The sequence below is a fragment of the Marmota marmota genome, unplaced genomic scaffold, assembly GCF_001458135.2.
Source record: "Marmota marmota marmota unplaced genomic scaffold, marMar, whole genome shotgun sequence".
Lineage (NCBI taxonomy): Eukaryota > Metazoa > Chordata > Mammalia > Rodentia > Sciuridae > Marmota > Marmota marmota.
The window spans coordinates 30,064,803-30,082,437 of record NW_026000185.1 but is presented as its reverse complement, the minus strand read 5'-3'; the positions used below and the strand labels follow the sequence as shown (position 1 = coordinate 30,082,437).

Genomic DNA, 17,635 nt, shown 5'->3' with positions numbered 1-17,635 from the left:
GCAAATGCACACGGCCACTTCGGACTGACACCATGACCCGCATCTGCAAGTGATATCTGTACCTCCCGCTTCACGGGCCCAGGTACCTAAACGTGGTGATGGGCCTGAGGCAGTCGACAAGGGGCCCTAGGTCACCACGCTCAGCCGGTATTGCCCCCCAACCCTCGTCCCAGGGTGTCGGGAGCTATGCTGGAAACCCGACGAAGCGTTCGCCTGGTCGGTCCGTCTGGGTAAAAACGGGCAGAAAGCTGTCTGACTCCTTAAGGCCTTAATCTCCTTTAAGGGCGATTCCGCTTCTCCAAACGCTCCTGAACCAGGGCATCAAGAAGTTTCCCGAATTCCTAGAGGGGCCACGCGGCCCCTCAGCAACTCCCGCGGGGGCGGGGCTCTGACGCACTTCCGGCTGCGCCGTCTCGCGGCCCGCCGAACGGTCTCCCCGCGCCCGGAGCGGCTGTGACTCACGGTGAGCCTGTTGGTCCCCGGTTATCGCGGCGGGTGGGGAGGGGTCGGTGGCCAGGTTTAGGGAGGGACAGGGGGACTGGCTTAGCGGCTGTGGTCTCCGGGAATCTCCGACTGGCCCTAGCGGGGCTGTGGGGAGGAGCCCCGGTCCCTGCCCAGCCCGTGCTGATGGAGGCGCCGGCTCTCTGGAATGGTTTTTCCACCCCCTAGGGCTTTAACAAATGAAACCTTGTCTCCTCTGCGCCCCAGAGGAGCTTTCTTTTGTGCTCTCTCGAGCCGAGCCGTTCGTTAGTCGGCCTGGGGCTGCCCGCCCTTCCTTCCGTGGCTCTCAATTAGGTCTGAACTCGAGGCTCATTGTTAGAAGTAACGTCCGATGGGTGGGAACCTCCTGTGGGAAGCGGCATCTTGGCAGCCGCGGGCCGTGCCCAGCAACTTCGGGCTGCGCCCAGGTTGGAAAGCTTACGCACAGCGGAGAGCTGGTCCGGTTTGGAAACGTTTTTAGAGGACCGATTATAAGTAGGGTGTAAAGAGAGGTGATTTGGCTGGGGAGAGAGATTTGGAAAGCCATGCTATATAAGGAAAAGTTTAAGTACTGTGGACCGGGGGATAAAAACCACGGTGGAGAGGAAACAATCTAGGTAGCTCCAAACAAAAGTTCACTGTAGTTGAAGACCATGTGAGTTGTGTGAGCCTTTGTTTTCTCTTCACTTGCTTTTTGAGTTTATATACACTTTAAGAAAAACTCGAATGCCAAGACCAGGAGAGCATCCCAAAATGAATCTTTACACAAACTCCGCGTGACCAAATGTTAAATTACTGGTTTGCTTCAGGGAGGGAAAAAAAAAATAATGTCAAGACAGTTTATTATCCAATTTTTAAATGTTTAAAATTCTTGCCATAGAAGATTCCAACGTCCGTGGAACCGTTTCGTTGAGGCTTTGATTTGCCTTTCTCTTCTTCCCTCCCGCCACTTTTTTTTTTTTTTGGTAGCGTGCACTCACTGTTGTTCCTGCTTACTTTGAATTTGTAATTCTCCTGCCTCAGCCTCAGTGAGCTCCTATTACAGGCATGCATCACCACATCTGGGACAGTTCTTTTCTTATTACTAAGATTGTGCACGTTTTCCTGAATTAATTAGTAAGCTGAGACAGGAATGAAACAGAATCCTACATGATTATTAGATCTTAGTGGAACATAGAGAATAAGGAGAGGAGTGATGAGACCTAGTGGAGAGATAGAGGGCCAATTGTGATTCTGTCTGTCCAGCACAATCATGGCGCTTTATTCTAGGAGATTAGATGGCACGTCTCCCCTGCCTCAGTTTTTCTAGGAGTCTTGCACTTGGGTGATTCGGTGGCTAAACTAGGTGCAGACAGAGATCAGTGTGAAGGTGCTGAAGCTGGTCCACTCTGTCAGAACATCTAATGGCATCTCTTAGGATGCTTCAGGATTTGTGTTTTTAATTAAAAAAACTAAGTGTATGAGGCTGGGCATGGTGGCAGGTGCCATAATCCCAGCAGCTTGAGAGGCTGAGGCTAGAGAATGCTGAGTTCAAAGCCAGCCTCAGCAACAGTGAGGTGATAAGTAACTCAATGAGACCCTGTCTCTAAATAAAATATAAAATAGGGGTGGGGATGTGGCTTAGGGGTTGAGTGCCACTGAGTTCAATCCCTGGTACCAAAAAAAAAAAAAAAAAACAGGGTGTGGGGGTTGGGGATGTGGCGTGGCTCAATGGTTAAGTGCCCCTGGGTTCAATTCCCAGTACCAAAAAGAGAGAGAGAGAAAGAATTACAATCTTAAAAGTCTGCAAGTTAAATTGACCAGGGCAAGTTGTGTAGCATGAGGGAAACAACTGTCCTTGGGGACAAATGAGTCAGGGGGGCTGGGGCTCAGTGGCAGAGTGCTTGCCTAGCATGCATGAGGCACTGGGTTCAATCCCCAGCACCACATAAAATTAAAAAAAAAAAAAAAAGCTAAATAAACAAAATAAGGGTATTGTGTTCATCTACAACTGTGTGTGTGTGTGTTTATTTATTTTAAAAAAATGAATCAGAGCCAGGCTGCCTTGTTCAGTGCTAGATTGCTTCATCCAGGGTTCATGAGGAAAGAATCTGGGTAGGACATGATCTTTTTTCTAGGCACAGTATGTACTTGGTCTCTACTGGTTTCAAACCTAGAGCTATTGTTTTTATCTCACTAAGGGAGCATTGTAGTTACTTTTAAGTCCAGTTCATTCATTCATACACTCCACAAAATCTTTTGTTTTAAGAGACAGGGTCTTCTTCTATTTCCCAGGCTAGCCCCAAACTCTGGCTCAAGCAATCCTCATGCCTCAGTCTCCACTCCACTTTATTGAGCATCTGTTATATACCAGACATGTGCTAGACTCCCATTCTATTCACTCCTCAGTGAATAGTTTACATAGTAAACTAAAGCTCCTGTTCTCTTTCCACCTTATATTGTCTTACCTTCAGCTACAACTTATCACTTGAGCTTTTTGCTGCTCAGTGATTCTTCAGCCTTACCCTCAACTGCAGTGTATTTCCCAAGCTAGTTCACACCCCAGATCCAAGTAGTTCTTCTTTTTTAGTATTAAAAATACTTTGATTATTTAAAAATAACATTCCTCAGCTGGGATACAGCAGCCACACCCATAACCCTAGTGATTTGGAAGACAGTAGAATAGCAAGTTCAAGGCCAGACTGAGCAACAACAAGGCCCTATCTCAAAATTTTAAAATAAATAAAAAGGGCTGAGGACGTAGCTTGGTGGTAGAGAATCCTTGGTTTGATTTCTCGTACCATAGAAATAAATAAGTTTCTTGGCTGGTTAAATTTTTCTTACTACATCAAAGGATCCCACAAACTCTCCATATTCATCTTTTCTGCAAATTTTTAAAGACTGTTGGCTTTCATTTCCCAAACTGATTATTCATTGGTAGTTCCTGAAGATGGGGAATGGCATTTTCCTATTTTGGAGTATTTGGGGAAATTGGTAGCATTGAAAATATCCAAAGAAGTTCCATAACAACAAAAGCTAAAAGTCTTGTTTGGTGTTGGCTAACCCCTTATTTCCTAGACTCAAATTTAGCCAGAGAATCCTTTATTTGGATGATTGGCTTTAGTTCTGAAATAGTGCTGTATGTTTTTCTTGCTGTGCCGTAGTTTCCCTTCTCATGTTTTGAGCTTCTTGCTGATGTTTGTGATTCTATTGCTAAGCATTCCACCAACATTAATTTCATAAATACAAACCTTCTCCGCACAGCACCAGCAATAAAAACTATTTAGTTTGTCAAAGGACTATTTGTAATACCTTTAAAGATTTTTTGATTACGAAAGAAGTAATATACATTCTTTTTAAAAAATTTGGAAATCCAAACAAGAAAAGAATGTTGAAATTCTCTATCATTACATAACCCAGCAGTGTCACTGTTAATTAAGTTTTGGTCTTTTTCCCTCGTTATGTTTGTACTATGCACATATTTATCACTTTTTATACCTCGAGGTGCTGGCAAGCCAGATCCAGGGAGATTGATGCATGTACAAAACTAGCTAAGTTTGGTGTTTTAAATGTGCTAGGTCGAGATGTACTACAAGTCCTCCTTCAGGTTTTATAAAGTATTTATAGATCCTCTTTATAGTCTTTACAGTTATTATCAGTGTAATTTCATGTAGGTGTTTTAAGTATTTCTCTTTTTTAGGACTGGCAGAATTTTGTTCTTCTAGATAGCCATATTCAACATAGGATGCCTAGATGTCTTGAAAGATGCTGCTTAAGACTTGAAAACAGGAAGATCAGTCACAAACATAAGACTTTGATTAATTTATTAATTTTTAAATATGCTTAATAAGTGCCAGTAATTTTAGACTGATTCTCTTGTCTATTATTTACCATCTCCCCTATTATAAAAGTTTGAAAGCTCCCAGAGGGTGGGGTGTGTGTCGTACTTGCCCACTGCAGCCCTAGTACCATCTGCATGACAGGTATTCAGATATTGAATGAATAGACTTCATGGCAAATGAAGAGAATCGAAGTGATTATGTTATTACTTGTGTGTTGGTATTCACATGTGTCAATAGCCTGAAAGATTTATAGAGTATTTAAAATTTAAAAGATACTTTAAACATTTTAAAAAATATTTTTAGTTGCAGATGCACACAATACTTTATTTTTAAGCGATGCTGACGATCAAACCTAGTGCTTCATAGATACTAGGCAAATGCTGTACCACTGAGCTACAACCCCAGCCTTACTTTAAGCATTTTTTTTGTATCCTCTATTTTGAGTGACATTTTGTCAAAATAAATATCACAATAAGAATACATGTCACTTTTAGTCTATTCTCTGTCATTCCACCTGCCTTTCTGTTAAAAAGCTAAAGACATTTAAAAACTTGCATATGCCCTACTTAAAATGGGTCAAGTGAAGCTCAAAATTATGTCTTTAATTATACTTCATTATTGTATGTTAGTTAATTCCAACCTCATACCTGGTTATGCCAACAAACCCAGTTATTTGACTACTAAATTTTTTTAAAATATATTTCTATATAGATAGAAACAATAACTTTATTTTATTTTATGTGGTGTGAGGATTGAACCCAGTGCCTCATACTAAGCAGGTGCTCTACCATTGAGCCACAACCCCAGCCCTTGACTAGTAAATTTTTAATGTTCAAGTTAAATAAATGTCTTAGGTTCAAACAGACAGTATTTGACCACTAGATAGCTTGTTGAATGTTCAGAAACTAAGGTATCTCTAGTTGTAAGATTGTGAAACAGTTTTTGGAGCAAATTAATCTGATTTTAAAATTATGCCACACAGCACTTTTTAGGAAGATAGAGACACAACACAGTAAAATCAAAGTAGGCTATCACAAGCTGACTCCAGAATAATTTTGAATAATAATTTTGGTCATAATTTCTACAATTTCCTGTACTAAAAGTATGTCTATAAAAACAAACAAAAAAAGTCACTTTTTCTTTTGGTGATTTTATGGTGACCGTATTTTCATAGGTTTAACGTGTGGCCCTAAGGAACCAGAAACCCAAAAGAACCAAAACTCCTGCTCCACAAAGCCTGCCCTAGAGAAGCCATTTCTGGAGTCTGTATGATGACCAAGGTGGTGGGCATGGCCACAGTTCTGGGCCCCAGGCCCCCTCAGGATCAGGTGGGGCCTGTATCTGTGAAAGTCGAGGATGAAGAAGAGAAAGGGAAGTGCCTTCCCAGCCTGGAGATGTTCCGTCAACGCTTTAGGCAGTTTGGGTACCATGACACCCCTGGGCCCCGGGAGGCCCTGAGCCAGCTCCGGGTGCTCTGCTGTGAGTGGCTGAGGCCGGAGATCCATACCAAGGAGCAGATCCTGGAGTTGCTGGTGCTGGAGCAGTTCCTGACCATCCTGCCCCAGGAACTTCAGGCCTGGGTGCAGGACCATTGCCCAGAGAGTGCCGAAGAGGCCGTCACTCTCCTGGAAGATCTGGAGCGAGAACTGGATGAACCAGCACTGCAGGTAGGGAAGGGGGGCTTTTTAAATTTCAGATATTAAAAGCATAGCATTCCCTGCAGGAACACGGATTTGTCCATTCAACCAAATTAGCTGGATAGAATTACTGTGAGTTGGACCATTTTCCTTGTAAGTTTTCTTCTTTAATCTTGAGGATCCAGTAGGATGGATGTTTTTCTTTTCTTTCCCTAGTTTTTCCCTGAGATATTTCATTCTAATAGTGAGCTGTACACAAACCCAGCCATTTCTTACTATTTCTAGGTTTCAACTCCAAATGAACAGAAACAAGTGTGGGAGAAGACGTCATCTTCAGGAAGTGCCAAGGCATCCCTGAGCAGCATGCAGACACAGTCTGTGGAGACCAGTCCCAAGTATGAATCCTGGGGGCCTCTGTATATCCAAGAGACTGGTGAGGAGCAGGATTACACTCAGGATCCAAGAAAAAGTCAAGGTGAGCACCATCTCAGAGGGCCCTGGCCTTCATAGTTGAAGAAGGAGAAGGATCCATAATTTCTGGTGTGTAGTGACTCCTGGTGTGTAGTGACTCCTGGATTGACTTGACTAGCAGGCTAACTAAGCAAAGTAGTTTCCTTTCTTCCCCGCATTTAACTGTATCAGCCAGGGTCCTGGTGTGGGAACAGATGGCACACTCTTAGAGGGCCAAGTGAAATGAGTTAGATAAAGGACTTTACAGAGGTGTGGACAGCCAGTGACGGGTAGAGCACCCTAGACAGCAATGTAAAGGTATTATTATCACCAGATGTGGTGGTGCATGCCTGTAATAACCCAACTATCAAGAGGTTGAGGCAGGAAGATTGTAAGTTCAGGGCCAGTCTGGGCAACTAAGCAAGACCTTGTCAAAAAAATAAATAAAAAGGACCAGGGATAGGAATGTAGCTCAGTGTTAAGCTCCCCGGGGTTCAGTCCCCAGTACCATTTAAGGGAGGGAGGCATTACTCTCTATGAGCCTAAAGGGTTGAGAAAGAGGACCTGTCACCAGAGTCTGATGGGAGCTGTAGCCTTGGTTGAGGGAGGAGGGAGGTCACTTGATAGGCGCTGTGGCTGCAGACCCTGTCATCAGATAGAGAGCAAAGGGAATAAATACCCCAGTTTGACGCTGCTCCTGCCCACACATCTTCTGCTAGTTTCCCTATTGGCAGACCCCCCTGGCAGCCAGATCAGGACAAACAAGACAGTTGTACAGTCCTCTAGCAGTTAGTTTCTTGCGGGTACAGAGCAAGAGACAATGGATCGGGAGAGAATGAATGGAAGATAACTGGCAGCCTCCTTTCTGAAGCTAGCAGGTCACAGCTGTATTGGGGTAGCCGTACTTCCCTGCTCAAATCCACAAATCATAGTTTACAGAACAGTCTCAGACACTATAGATGGTTTTCCCCTTTGTTATTTCATACTAATGGTTTCTATGCTCATACTGTCGTTTCCTAGAAGAATTACAACTAAATCTTAAAATATTTAATTTTTAGTTATGTTTATGAAAACATGGGACATTATTCCAGATCTTATAGTCCACCAGGGCTTTGCTCAAGTGTAGGTGGTGTCATCGCTAATCATGTGTATGTTGTACTTTCATGAGCAGAGTCCATAGCCCTCAGAAATCTCCATGAGATGTTACCATGTCCCACACACATGGAATTCCATCTTAGAAACGGGTGGGGTTTTTGTTTGTTTGTTTGTTTCTGTATTGGGGATTGAACTCAGGGGTGCTTAACCACTAGCAAATCCCTAGTCCTTTTTTTATATTTTATTTTGAGACAGGGCCTCACTAAGTTGCTGAGGCTGGCCTTGAACTTGTGATCCTCCTGCCTCAGCCTCCCAAGCTACTGGGGTTATGGGTGTACACCACCATGCCTGGCTGGAAACAGAGTTTTGATCTCTGTTAATCATATTCTCTGGGAAAAGTTAAAAAAAAAAAAAAAAATGGAACTGTCTGGCTAAATTTAAATGTTTAATGCCAATTCTCCTCTCTAGTCATTTGGAGCCTTCTGGGAGTTTCTAGACTACTTAAAGTTATAGATAGCCATAATGGTTAGTTTTATTTTCTGTTTCTCTTGGCATAGTCACTTGGCAGTGCTACCCAGAGGAGAGGTAGAGAGGAAGGATTATCAGAGCCAGTAGCAGGCTCAGGTTTTAATGTCCAAATGGGGAGAAAAGACAGGTTCTTGAGCCCTCCTGAGGGAAAGGAAGTTTCTGAAAGCCTTGCATGAAGAAGACCCAAAAGGTTATACACTAACTGTGAAAAGTCTTGTTAGGCCCAAAGAACCATCCTACTAGCATGGGATCCAGAACCGAAGTTTGCCAATCTAAGTGGAGATAGAAGCATACCCAGAGACATTGAAACCCTAGACAGCTACCTTAGTAGGAGATCGGACTTTATTTTACCTGAATGGTACAGAAACCACCAAGCTAAGAAGTTAACATAAGCCTTGGTTCTCAGTACGTGACAGAGCAAATGTGAAGCCACAGACTGTGTATTCCAGCAAATTCTAGACTATTCCAGGCTGTACAGTTATTTAGAGTGAGAGTTGGGGGGGATAAAGCCTTTCTAAGAAATAAAAGTTATAAAATTATGAAATATCCAAGGGAGAATAAGAGTCAGTAGACCCAACAGAAGGAAAATTAAAGCTCAATTATCTGTGATAATGGAACATTGATGTAAATCACTTTATAAGTTGGTTTCAAATAAATTAATACAAATCATTGCAATCTCAAGATAGTAAGAAGCTGTTGGGGGAGGGATAAACAGGCAGCTTTGATTAAAAAAAATAGCGTTTCTGAACATGAAAACTGTGGTCAATAAAATGAACACAGTGGCTATTTTAAACAGTTAAAGAGATGATTAGTGGACCGCGGGGTAAACTGAGAAAGTTACCTGAAATGCTGCATGGAAAGAAGAGATGGAAGGCGCCGAGGGTAGTGGGGAGTGGGCAGGCCATACAGCTCTGTTTAACATCAGTTCCAGGGGAGAATAGAGTTGGGAGAGACTGAGATTGTCCAGAAGTGATGAAAGACACAAATACTCAAATTCAGGAAATAAACCAAGTGAGCTGAATGTCCCAATGTCCCTGAGCTAAATGTCCCTAAAAAACTATTTTTCTTTTTTTTAATCTTTATTTTATTTATTTATGTTTATATGGTGCTGAGGATCGAACCCAGGGCCTTGCATGTACTAGACGAGTGCTCTACCACTGAGTCACAATCCCAGCCCCAGAAAACTGTTTTTCAAAGCCTGCTTCATTAGACTACTTTCGAAATCTTAACTTGTATTAAGTTACTTTTATTTATGTTAAGTAAGATGTACGTGCTACACATAGCTCATGGCTCATGCAGTAACTCAAAATGTCGCCAAGTGATTGCTTCTTATGAAAAGTGAATAGGAGGATGAAGAGAGAGAGAGAGAGAAACGGGTTCCATGGAGGGATAACAGTTCTCCGCAAGAGCCTGTTTTTCAGAGTACATGTCTCATAGACCCCTTTTCCACAAATGGTTAAAATGACTTTAATGAAGTGTTAACTACCTAGCAAAATGCTTTAAACTGGTTCAGTCTGATATTGTCACTAATGATAAGACATAGCCAGCATTAGTTAAATGGTGAGTTAACCCCCATTCATATTAGTCCTGATCTGGAATCAGAATGAATGTAAATGGGACTGAATGCCCTGAATGTTCTTCATCGCTTTCATATTCGGTTCTGTGGGAATGCGGGTTCTGTGAGTTTGCCGCTTAGCCTCATCTCCCTTAAGTTATTTTTGTTCCTTAATCAGCTTTGGTCATTGTTCCTGCCTGAGCATCATTCGTCTCCTTTGCTCCTGTTCAGATGTGCTTATTTTCCTGTTTATACCTTGTGCCATATATATATATGAAGCTTTCATGGCAGAAATGTTCATGGACTCATCAGACCATTGTAGCTTGTGGTACGGAGCTTATGTGTGACGATCCTATTTCTTTTTTAACTGTTTCTTCCTCTTAATAGGAAACAACAAGCATATCCTTTCTCCATTTCTTGTTTCAGACTATAAACTGGATCCCCATAATGAGGAATCAGCAGATGAGCAGAAAAGTTCTGAAGAAGAGTCTCATGCAGATGGACTCAAAGGGGATATCATTCCTGTGATTGTTGCCAATAAGTGTGGGGCCAGGTCAGAAAGGCAGTGGGGGAACCTTGGAAAGGAAAGAGGAGCAAAAACCCCTCTTCAAGACACAGGTTCCAAGAAAGGGGCAGAATCAGTACACACTAAACCCACCCCAGGAGAGAGGCGTTACATATGTGCCGAGTGTGGGAAAGCCTTTAGTAATAGCTCGAATCTTACCAAACACCGGAGAACGCACACTGGGGAGAAACCTTATGTGTGCACCAAGTGTGGGAAGGCTTTCAGCCATAGCTCAAACCTTACCCTCCATTACAGAACACACCTGGTGGAGCGGCCCTATGACTGTAAGTGTGGGAAAGCCTTTGGGCAGAGCTCAGACCTCCTTAAGCATCAGAGAATGCACACGGAAGAGGCACCCTATCAGTGTAAAGATTGTGGAAAGGCTTTCAGTGGTAAAGGCAGCCTCATTCGACACTATCGCATCCACACTGGGGAGAAGCCCTATCAGTGTAATGAGTGTGGAAAGAGCTTTAGCCAGCACGCAGGTCTCAGTTCACATCAGCGCCTCCACACTGGAGAGAAGCCCTATAAATGTAAGGAGTGTGGGAAAGCCTTCAACCACAGCTCAAATTTTAATAAACATCATAGAATCCACACTGGGGAAAAGCCCTATTGGTGTAATCATTGTGGAAAAACCTTCTGTAGCAAGTCAAATCTTTCCAAACATCAAAGAGTCCACACTGGAGAGGGAGAAGTACTATAATTGTCAAGTATCCCTCTTTCATTATTGTTTTCGTAAACTTTGGAACGTAAATGGTAGGGAGAAGCCCGTGATGCAGTAAACTCTATTGATAGATTTTGTTCCACCCACCATCAGGGATGCCTGTGGAGTGACAGCTCCACAGCACTCAAAGGCAGGAGGTCCCCTCCCCATACTTCAGGACCCAGCAAACCATGCCAGCATTGCCTTCTGCATAAACTGAGGTATACCCAGTATAATTAAGAAATATTAAAACTGTTTAACCTTTCAATGTATATTCCAGAGTTATAACTTGTGAAGAATTGATAACACTGAACACAGTTTGATTGAATTCAGAATAAACATGTAACATCATATCATGCCTCAGGACTATTATTGTGATAAATGATGTACTATCAAAACTGACTATAAATGAAACTATTCCTACTGGTTTAGCTCTTAGAAATTTTGAGTTGGGGGTAAGTAAAGCTTTTGTTACTTGTGAATGTATATATGAGGGGTTGTGGTAGAGTATGTATAGAAGCTACATTTTGGTCTACATTGTGCTTTATTAAGTACATTTTTTTTATTGTTGGGATCATTTCATCAACTTCATTTGCATTTTGGTTGTATTTATCCTGTCCATTCCAGAGTCTATTAAAATTGACTCTCCCTGGGCAGCTTCCTTCTTCCAAAACTCGAGAAGTAAAACACAATTTGATTATCTTAAATCCATCCTGTCAAAAAAAAAAAAAAAAAAATCCATCCTGTCTGTCCTGACTGCAATCTCTGTGGCCTCTTAAAACACTTTTCCTTATGGTGTTTCTGGTCCAGAAACCTAGAAACCCAACTGCTTTATCTTCATATTATGATAGGTTTGTTTTGTTTTGTTAAGTAGTCACTGAAATATCTTTTTGCCTTCTGCCAAGCAGGGATAATAAGAAAGGTTCATGCTAGTACCAAGTCTGGTCTCTGGAAGCTGCCCTGTATGCCATCCCAGGATCCAATTAGGCCACAGTTCTAAATGATAGTCTTCATGTATCAGCCATATATTTGGGGTGGTATAAGGTGTAATTACTGGAAAAAGAAATTTTTTCTGTTTCAAGTAGTTTGTTAAAGATCTGGGTGTCCTGCCAGCACCTTAAACTCTACATGTAATGCCGACTTGTCTGTATATTCATGATGAAGGCCCACAGAGCATTTAGGCAGCAGCGGAGCCCACCATTAGGAGGTCTACTTTTCCTTTGATGGTTAAATGCCACCGCCTCTTCTAATCCAGAATTCAGTCATCCCCACTAACATTAGGGAACTGAGTTGCATGGTAGAATCTGCTGTTAATTCTAGCCTCAGGGACAGCCACCACTGAACTCAGTACCAGGCGCCTGTCATGGTGCATCCTGTTATCCTAGTGAACCAGGAGTTCTTTGGTTCCTCTGGGATAACAGTCCAGCGTGGGGTTCTCAGGTCTCAAGCAATAAGTTAGTTTTAACATGCACTGGGCCTGCTGACCCTCTTCTCAGAACTCTGGTAATTCTAATCTAAATCTACCTCATTTACCATAAGCTTTCATTTATGGCCAAGTCTGGAAGAACCATTCTAAAGTACATCAGGGCTGTTATTTGTTTTCTAACAAATTCCTTCGAACTTTCGGATGTAGCTCAGTGGTACATTCACCTGGCAAATGGGACCCTGTCCAATCCCCAGCACCACAAAAAAATAAGATTACCACAGACTTAATGGCCTGAAACGACATAACTTTGTTACCTTGCAGATCTGTAGGATTCTGAGATGAGTCTCAATCAAGCTGGTAGCAGGGGTGTGGTCCCCTGGGGAGTTCCTGGCAGGTCCTGGCGAGAGAGAATCAGTTTCCCTGCCTTTACCAGCTCCTAGAGGCCACCCAGGTGGCAGCCCACTTTGTCTCATTGTTCCTTTCTCCACCTTCAAAGCCAGCAATGTTGCATCTCTTTGGCCATTCTTCCATATGCACATTTAATCTGACTCTTTGCCTTCCTCTTCCATATTTAAAGAACCTCTTGATGGCACTGGGGCTCCCTAGGTAATCTCCCTATCTTGAGGTCAGCAGGTTTGCAGCCATTCTCTCCCCATCCTGGCTTTATATTTCACACCCCAACACCATGGCCTCCACTCCCAGCCCAGTACCTCAGGAGCCATTCCCACGTGTGTTCCTCTGGTTCCTGTCAGTAATCTTAGCCAGGTTCAGCAATGCTTCCATGAGAAAGATTTTCTCTTGCAGCACTCACTGTTTTCCCAGTGGGACTATGCTGAGGTCTGACCCCAGTTATTGTTATGTATTCAGAAAGATGGGGACAGATGATTTTTGAGGAAGAGAAACGTTATCTGCTGAAGCATCTCTCCAGGAGAAATCTTGGTATGGTCACCGAAAAAAGGAAGAAGGGGAAAGACTTAAGCAAGAGAGGAGGAAGGCTTTTGCTAAGCCTGAAGGTGAAGGGGAAGTGGGATATTAAATTACTTGTTTTTCTAAAATTTAAATATAACTGGATGTCCTGTATTTTTACTTGTTAAATCTGGCAACCTTTAGGGACTGGGGTTGTGGCTCAGTGGTAGCATGTGTGAGACACTGGGTTTGATCCTCAGCACCATATAAAAATATAATAAAGGAATTGTGTCCATCTACAACTAAAAAATATATACATTAAAAAAAAAAATCTGGCAGCCCTAAATAAAGAAGGTGGGGCAGAAGCAGATGGCTTGAGTAGAAGTGAAGAAATAAATATTAACAATAAGGGCATTCAATTATAACATGCCTATAATTCCAGCAACTCGGGAGAGAGACAGGAGGATCACAAGTTCAAGGCCAGCACCAGCAACTTAGTGAGCCCCTGTCTCAAAAAATAAAAAGGACTGCCAGGTGCTGCGGTGCACGCCTGTAATCCCAGGGGCTTGGGAGACTGAGGCAGGAGGACAGAGAGTTCAAAGCCAGCCTCAGCAATGGTGAGGTGCTGAGCAACTCAGTGATATCCTGTCTCTAAATAAAATACAAAACAGGGCTGGGGATGTGGCTCAGTGGTTGAGTGCCCCTGAGTTCAATCCCCAGTACCAAAATTAATCAATTAATTAAAATAAAAAAGGACTATGGATGTAGCTCAGAAGTAATGCAACCCTGGGTTCAATCCCCACACACACCAATAAAAGATATATTAGAAATATGTGACCCAAGGTGTTTGTGTGTTATGTGTATGTGGTGTTTGAAGACATCAAAAAAAAAAAAACTACTTAGGAAACAATATAAAAAATGAGCTGATGTGTAGTCTTTTCAACAAATAGTGCTGGAACAACTAGACATTCACAAAAACAAAAGACTTCGCACCCTTCACAGAAATTCAGACTAGGTCACAAATCTAACCAAACACTAAACTATAAAAATACTAGAAGATAACAGGAAGAAATCTAAATAACCCTAGGTTCGGCAATGACTTTTTAGACACAATCTGTGAAAGAAAGAAAAACAAATAAACTTTAAAATTACTAGGTGTGGTGTCATGCACCTGTAATTTCAGCTATTCAGGAAGCTGAGGCAGAAAGATCATGAGTGCAAGGCCAGCCTGGGAAACATAGGAAGACACTGTCTCTTATTTTTAAAATTAAATATATTTGCTCTGTGAAATTAAAAAATAAAGGACTATAATAATTTTTATTAAGAATAATAATTTTTTAAAAAGCCACAGGTGGCAGAAAATATTTTCAAAAGAAATATCTAATAAATCACTGTCATCCACAAGTGGGGGAGTAAATCAGTGGTAGAGTACTTGCCCAGCATGCTCAGGTCCTAGGTTCAATCCCCAGTACCACCAAAAGAAAAGAAAGACTTGTCACCCAAAAATTCACAAAGAAAAAACTCAAGAAGAAAACAAATAGCTTGATTTTAAAAAGGGTCAAAGACCTTAACAGATACCTCACTAAAGAAGATGTGAAGAAGGCAAATAAGCATATTCGCAAAGATATCCCACATCATGTCAGAAATTTTGGAGTTTTAACAATATTATACCACCACACACTTATTAGTGAAATCCAGAACACAGACAATATTACAAACTGGTGAGGATGTGGAGCAACTCAAAAATCTCATTCATTTCTGGCAGGAATACAAAATGGTGTAGCCACTTTGGAAAACAGTTTAGTGGTTTCTTACAAAACAAAACTTCACCTTACAATCTATCAGTCACATTGCATGGTGATACATACCTGTAATCCCAGCAATTTGGAGGCTGAGGCAGGAGGATCACAAGTTCAAAGCCGGCCTCAGCAACCTAGTGAGTCCCTAAGCAACTTAGTGAGAGACCATGTTTCAAGATAAAAAAAAAAAAAAAATTAAAAGGGGGAGTAGGGGACAGGGGTATGGCTCAGTGGTTAAGTGCCCCTGGTTTCAATCCCCAGCACCAAATTAATTAATTAATTAAAAAATAATGAATTGGGCTGGGGATGTGGCTCAAGCGGTAGCGCGCTTGCCTGACATGCTGCGGCCCTGGTTTGATCCTCAGCACCACATACAAACAAAGATGTTGACTCTGCCAACAAATACCAAATAAAGAAAAGCTTGCTGATCTGAAGTTTGCTCCCGTGCCACTTCCCGCCTTCGTTCTATGTCCCTCATTTATCCTAACACTCTGTGAGAATTTTAAATGTGGAATTTGATGAATCAAAAAATACAAAACAAAAAGAAATCATATGATTGAGGCTGGGCTGTAGCTCAGTGGTAGAGTACTTGCCTAACACGGGTGAGGCCCTGGGTTCAATCCTCAGCACCACATAAAAATAAGTAAATAAAATAAAGGCATTGTGTCCATCTACACCTAAAAAATAAATATTAAAAAAATAAATCATATGAATGTAACAAATATAGAAAATTATGCTGACAGGGCTGGGGATGTGGCTCAAGCGGTAGCATGCTCGCCTGGCATGCATGCGGCCTGGGTTCGATCCTCAGCACCACATACAAACAAAGATGTTGTGTCCACCAAAAACTAAAAAATAAATATTAAAATTCTCTCTCTCTCTCTTTAAAAAAATTTTTAAAAAAGAAAATTATGCTGACAGACATTACATCTTATAATGGATGAGAATTCATACTAAAGAGAAATCCTTTGTGTGTTACGAACATGGGCAAGCTTTTGGTCAGAATTTAGTTTCTGACACAACAAAAACAGGAAAGGAGCTATTTAAATGTAGTCACTTGGGCTGGGGATGTGGCTCAAGCAGTAGCGCGCTCGCCTGGCATGTGTGCGGCCCAGGTTCGATCCTCAGCACCACATACAAACAAAGATGTTGTGTCCGCCAAAAACTAAAATAAATAAATAAATAAATATTATAAATAAATAAATGTAGTCACTGTGGAAAGTTATAGACTTCTCAATTAGACATCAGAAAGTTCATACCACAGAAAAGGCATATAAACATCGAGTGCGGGGAGGGGGGCGGGAAGCATTCAATTGTAAATCACACTTATCAGTGGCCCATGCCTGTAATCCCAGTGGCTTGGGAGGCTGAGACAGGAGAATTTCAAGTTCAAAGCCAGCTTCAGCAACTGCAAGGCACTAAGCAACTCAGTGATACCCTGTCTCTAAATAAACTACAAAATAGGACTGGGGATGTGGCTCAGTGGTGGAGTGCCCCTGAGTTCAATCCCTGGGGCACTGAGTTCAATCAAAAAATAAAATAAAATAAAAAATTTTAAGTCACGCTTTACTCATCATGAGACAAGACACCATGGAAAGAGACCCTATGAGTGCAATGGGCGTTTGACAAAACCATTTTTCTTAGCACAGCTTGTATAAAACATTGTAATGGGGAGCTGCCTCAGAAAACACTCTAAGTCTGAATTCAAACAAAAGAGAGCTTTATTTACCTAGCCAGGGACTATCACCCACCTGTAGAGACTGATGCTCTGTGGGAGAACAGCTGCTTCCTGGCCTGTGTCTTGGGAATATAAGCACAAAAACCACAAGTCAGTGGCTTGTTTAGCCTCATGTAAGCAAGCCAATCACAGAAGTTAAAACAGTAACCAGTGGGACCTAAACAGGACTGGAATTTTCCAGTTAGCAAGCAAGCAAGTTACAGAAGCTTAAAAAAGCAGTTAGCTGAACTCCATCTCAGGTCCAAACAAATGTTAGACAACTGTATCCTGAGTTTCAGCTGAGTTGGGGTGACAATCTATTTCAAAGCCACAACTACCACCATATCCTGAGTTGGGTACATTCGGTGGGGTACAAAGTACAAAAAAAAAAAAAAAAACCAATTTTTTAAAAAAGAAGACAGCTTTCATTTTTGTTTCTCAGAAATGAGTCCTGCATTTCACAGAAGCAGTAACAGAAAAACTAAGAAGGAATCTAGAACAGCTAAGATGGAGTCCCTATGGCCACACTTTTTTGTTTGTATAGCCACATTGACTTCATTCCCTCTATCCCAGTTCTAATAACTTATCTGATGCTTGCAGTTATCTCATTTACTCATCATTTTACTGCTGAAATCTACAAGCCTTGTCTACATGATCAAGCTAATACAATTGTTCACAACTGTATTGATTTAACCTTGTCTATATCTATATTAACCTGTCAGCCTATATTCACCTATAACTATACTGGCATATTGACTTATCACCTTTCACTGTTTGTATCTTTTTCCTGTGCTTTAAACCCTATGACTTACTATTACGTGATTTTATTACTATTACTTAGGCTTACTCCTGATGAACTTGCCTATGAACTTATGTCTTACTGTTGCTTATCTATGTTATCTTACTTTATTTCTATAATCTATAATCTATGTCTATGACTTATTAATTATATT

At 41.7% G+C, this 17,635-nt stretch overlaps 1 protein-coding gene across 1 annotated transcript; it reads left to right on the top strand.

The window, feature by feature from the left end:
* The first annotated feature begins 337 nt into the window (after window positions 1–337).
* Zscan21 (zinc finger and SCAN domain containing 21) lies at window positions 338–11,185 on the top strand. The gene is made up of 4 exons (XM_015491533.2): window positions 338–463; window positions 5,476–5,968; window positions 6,224–6,413; window positions 9,993–11,185. Exons 2-4 carry the CDS (start codon window positions 5,570–5,572, stop codon window positions 10,832–10,834), a joined length of 1,431 nt encoding a protein of 476 aa, XP_015347019.1. The 5' UTR covers window positions 338–463; window positions 5,476–5,569; the 3' UTR covers window positions 10,835–11,185.
* Window positions 11,186–17,635: the final 6,450 nt, after the last annotated feature.

Coding starts and splice junctions, on each gene's coding strand:
- Zscan21 (XM_015491533.2), top strand. CDS start 5,570: ATGATGACCAAGGTGGTGGGCATGGCCACAGTTCTGGGCCCCAGGCCC. Junction 5,969..6,223: donor TGGATGAACCAGCACTGCAG/GTAGGGAAGGGG, acceptor TACTATTTCTAG/GTTTCAACTCCAAATGAACA. Junction 6,414..9,992: donor GGATCCAAGAAAAAGTCAAG/GTGAGCACCATC, acceptor TTCTTGTTTCAG/ACTATAAACTGGATCCCCAT.